The sequence below is a fragment of the Aplysia californica genome, unplaced genomic scaffold (genome assembly GCF_000002075.1).
Source record: "Aplysia californica isolate F4 #8 unplaced genomic scaffold, AplCal3.0 scaffold00725, whole genome shotgun sequence".
NCBI lineage: Eukaryota > Metazoa > Mollusca > Gastropoda > Aplysiida > Aplysiidae > Aplysia > Aplysia californica.
In genome coordinates this window covers 173,960-178,494 of record NW_004797995.1, presented here as the reverse complement: position 1 = coordinate 178,494, position 4,535 = coordinate 173,960, and the positions used below count along the sequence as shown (strand labels likewise).

The window sequence follows — 4,535 nt, the reverse complement described above, 5'->3', positions numbered from 1 at the left end:
TACTACTACTACTACTACTACTACTACTACTACTACTACTACTACTACTACTACTACTACTACTACTACTACTACTACTACTACTACTACTACTATCATTATGTAAACCGGGCAGATGGCTTGCAGAGGTCCAGCTTGTTTACTATAATTTCTCTGTCGTTTCAGGCTGCATGCCACGCTCGTTCGTTCTCTTCATTTCATGCCAGATCTTGCTCGGGCGAGCTTTCCATGACAGAAACTCAATCAAAGATTGGTTATAGTTTATTGGGTGTTTGTGTGTTGACAGGAGGGGGGGGGAGGAGGGGGTAGCTGTGCTTTTTCAAAATTATCACTATATCTTTTTTATTATTTGAAGAGCACAGGGGTAAAACGACCAAAGTCACAAACTAGAAATTGTGAGGGTGCCAATTTCAAAAGCTTGAGAACTCATAACTTCATATTTATTTGACTGGTGGTTAATTGTTAGGTGTTGTAGAATGGGCAATCTAATAACAGTAATCAACCAACAGTTGAACAGAAATACAGTCACGAGTCAACAAGCGTTCAAAATTGATACCCTCACGATGTTACGGTTGTTTCCCCACTGTGGTCTTCATTTGGTTTGGGAGGGTGTAAGGAGGGGAGGTCTTTAAACACGTAATGTGGTATCGATATCAATAATATAAATAAGAAATGTGTTGTAATGGACTCGATATTTGGCTGTGTTTATCGGCCAAGTAGAACGTAGAGCCCCCACAGACCTGTAACATGAGCCGCACTGCCGGCGATATACATTGTAACAGTTGACCATTCATGTGGCCGTCGCTTCGGCTTGAGGTGTGTGTGTGTTTGTGTTTATATTTGTATTGTAGGGTCTGTGCCATGAGGAATCGTTCTGCTGTTTAATTTTTTAAATACTTATTAATTTTCTTGCTTATTGAACTATTTATTTATTTGTTTATTATCATGAATTGTTTATTGAACTATTTATTTATTTGTTCATTATCATGAAGATTGCCATGTTATTATCTTGTATAGATGTTAACCAGATTTTGTTAGTTTAAAAAAAAACCCTAAAATTTCTCTTCGTGGAAATGGAAAGTGCGTGATTTTTGTGTCGTGAAAGAAATCTGTGCACTGGTAGGTTTTTGCATTTGCGGGCTGAAAGTGAGCAAAGATCCTGTTACTATAAACGGATAACTGGTGGTGTCATCTTTGGCTCAGAACACATAATATTCTCGGGCTTCGTACTACTTACTGTTGAGTTTGAAATGTCATGAAAGAAAGTATGACAATGATCTAATACTAGACTGTTAAACTGATTGGGAAAAATTGTATTATCCTTATCCCAGTAATTGCAGGGGGGCTCTCGTGGCCTAGAGGTTAAGGTGTTGGCCTCTCATTCAAAGGTCCCGGGTTCGATTCCGGGTAGCGACCAAAAATTTTTCTTCTCTAAAATTGTCTCCTTTCACACCCTTTCCTGATCTCTAACAATGTTCTGTTGTCTGTTTTCATTTCCACTTTCTGCCCCCACCCCCTCACCCCCTTTGCCCCCTCCTCTGGGCTCCTGACTCTTTCTGCAGCCTTTCTACTGCTACTCCCTGGCTCCTCCTAACTGCTGTCTTTCTGCCACACCCCTGATCTTCTGGTAGGAAAGATCTACACCTAGCCTTCTCGGACAAGGGCGAAAAATCTCGGAGGGCCCGTGTGCAAGTTGCGCACGTTAAAGATCCCTTGGTGGTCTAAAATCGATAAGAGTAGGCTTCGGCCGCCACCCGGGCAAAATTCAAAATTTCCTACCAACGAAAAAGTATTAGGTGTGTCCCGCGCGCTCATATGACCTTATGCAGTTGCGAGCGCCGTAAAACCCTATACTAAACAAACAAACAAAGTAATTGCAGTAATCATAAAGAACTGTTCTGATGCTGTGTTGTGGTGGGTGACATTGTTCACCGATGTAAATAAGGGAAGAAAATAATGAACAGTGACTTTTAAAAACTCATATTCAAATGTATGACTTGATGTGAACACGTCTATACACTGTAAACTAGTTTTGAAAAGTGATGTGTCATATTTGACGCTTACATCTTTGAAAAGTTTGCAGAGACAGTAAATAATTTAGAAACTTTTAAGGAGATCCAAACTAGTGAAGTCATTACATCCAGTTAAAATCTGGTTCGACTGAATATGAGTTCAATGATCTTCAGTGGAAGAGATCAGAATATTAATGGAAGATTTCAATGAGGATGGATAACCGGTGCTCTGGTGTGGTTTCATCATTCTTTCCAAATCAAACGTCTATCTTTCTTATATCTCCTACTTCTTTCAATTATATGCTGCTATACAGTAAACTCTTTAATTGTCGGCACTTATATAACATAACTGTGTTGCAAGTGCCGTAAAACTTACCCCCAAAACATTTCGATACAGAGCAAGTACAACGAGTCTGCTCTTAGGAAACGTATGTCGAACCTGTTTTATTTCTTCTCTCTCTGTATATATCCATGTGGAAACGTGTTTGTTACCTTCATCATGCCAGTGACCACTACCACATTGTGAGTAGTAAAAGAACATGTGTCACGACGTGGTAGAATCAGGCGCTCGTCAATGTTTGGGCATGTGGAGCTATAGGTACCATCTTAAAGCTTGTGCCTCTTTTTATCTTTAGATGAAAAAAAAATTCCATCTTAAATAGAAGTCGAGATATTTGCGAGTGAAGGAGATGGGGGTCGCCTTGTTTCAGAGGTAAAATTAACGAGGATATGGCCACCAAAGTTAGGTAACTTCTATAACTAAAGAGTCCTTGAAAACTGAAAATTTGCAAACTTTTTGTACAGTTAAACAAAAATTCGACAAAAAGTGCCATACTGACACGCAAAATACTCATATATTCGATTTGATTATTTTTTTACGAGCGTTTAATTTCACCACGATACCTAAAAAATTACCACAAACTTCCCTAATAATTTAACACGACTCATCATTTAATCTTATTGTCCCCAGAGCGTACGTCGATGCGAGTGACGACGAAAAAAGTACATGGGAAAAACTGAGACGATTGCAGGCTTTCTTTACTCGCCTTGGACGTGTCCTTCCCAATGGCATACAAAACTCTCAATAATACACAAGAAAGTGAAAAAGTAGTTGGTTGTTGTCGGTCACAGTTGTGTAACAACACCCTTTTGTTGAGCCAATGTTTATGTGTAGTGCTAGGCTGAAGGACACATCCCACTGACCACCAACCTTAACACTGTGTCTCTAACATTGCTTGACACGATTTCATTGTGTGATTGTTAGCCTTAATTTGCAAACCATTTGGCCATTGAAGCTTCCCTATCTCATTATGGAAGGAACAACACTAAACAAGAAGATGACTCCCCTTCATAGACGGTTCTCATGCCCTGACGGGAAACTGGCTTTTTCAAACGCTCACAGTGAAGAGTCGGGCTTAAAGAAACGGACGTTTAATCGAGAAGAGACAGTTTTAAGTGAAACTTTTGATTTGAATTTGGACTTCCGTACAACGAAACTTTCCACTGATTTGATAACGAAAGACAGAAATGAGAACGTGAAACCTGGAGGAGAGAGTTTAAATGGTCGACGAAGAGAAAAGACGTTCATCAATTGTTCTTCAATATTGGAAAACCCTCACACAGACAGAGGTACATATGACAATGGAAAATCTAAAAGAGACATCTATATGCGAGAACGCCCTAAAACCTCTGTGGGAGTTGGCAGAGCTTCATACTTGGCACAAAAACGTTATTCATTACCCATAATTCACCAGACATCAGACGACGGACTAACTCGCGACCTGACCCGACGTACGGGGCCGAGGCTATCAGCGCCAGGACTGATGGTCAAGTCAGCTGGCGGAGGAAAGAAGGAGAACTTTCTCAACACCCGGAGAAGCAGCCATGACAGTGTTGACAGGTTACATTTTTCGGCTATTTATGTATCGTTCTTCTTTGTTTTTGTTGTTTCTGTTTGGTTTAGTTTATTCGGATAAAAGAACCATATCGACACAATAACCAACAACCCCCCCCCCCCCCAAAAAACCCCAAAACAACAACAAAAAACCCAAACAAAACCCAAAACAAAAAGAAAATAGACCGGGAAAAACAGGAAAGGAAAAAAAAAAGATGCAGTACTTAACAATGGCACCCTCCAGCCACTCAACATATATCTATAAGTTGTCGAATCTTGTACATATGTTGAGTAAATTAATAGTTATCACTTTAAAATATAGAGTAATAACTTACCGTTCACCCTGGGAAACATATTAATAACGACATGACAAAGTATTGACTCTTTAACAAACAAATGTTAATGGTTCTGTTTTATTATGTGGCGGGTGTATGTCGATGTCAATAGTCTTCATGGGTACTGTATCATTTTTTTTTTACAAGTTATACTACTACAAGAACCAGCAATTATCTTTTCATAAATCCTTCAAACATACTACTCCTACTCCTACTCCTACTCCTACTCCTACTCCTACTCCTACTACTACTACTACTACTACTACTACTACTACTACTACTACTACTACTACT

General features: G+C 39.5%; 2 protein-coding genes across 3 annotated transcripts in view; one reads left to right on the top strand and one right to left on the bottom strand.

The window, feature by feature from the left end:
• Window positions 1-4,535, bottom strand: part of LOC118478604 (ATP-binding cassette sub-family A member 3-like) — a gene marked incomplete in the record, with an annotated part of 49,251 nt that overhangs the window by 19,720 nt on the left and 24,996 nt on the right.
• The window catches only part of LOC101849244 (cyclin-dependent kinase 11B), a 9,606-nt gene continuing 5,800 nt past the window's right edge, over window positions 730-4,535 (top strand). Inside the window, exons 1-2 of one of the 2 annotated variants that reach the window (XM_005108832.3) lie at window positions 730-816; window positions 2,983-3,912. In XM_005108832.3, coding sequence (XP_005108889.1) covers window positions 3,323-3,912 — 590 coding nt within the window. In that variant the 5' untranslated portion in view covers window positions 730-816; window positions 2,983-3,322. Of the gene's footprint in view, window positions 817-983; window positions 1,120-2,982; window positions 3,913-4,535 lie in introns of those variants that run through there. The other variant, XM_005108831.3, reaches the window with a different exon arrangement.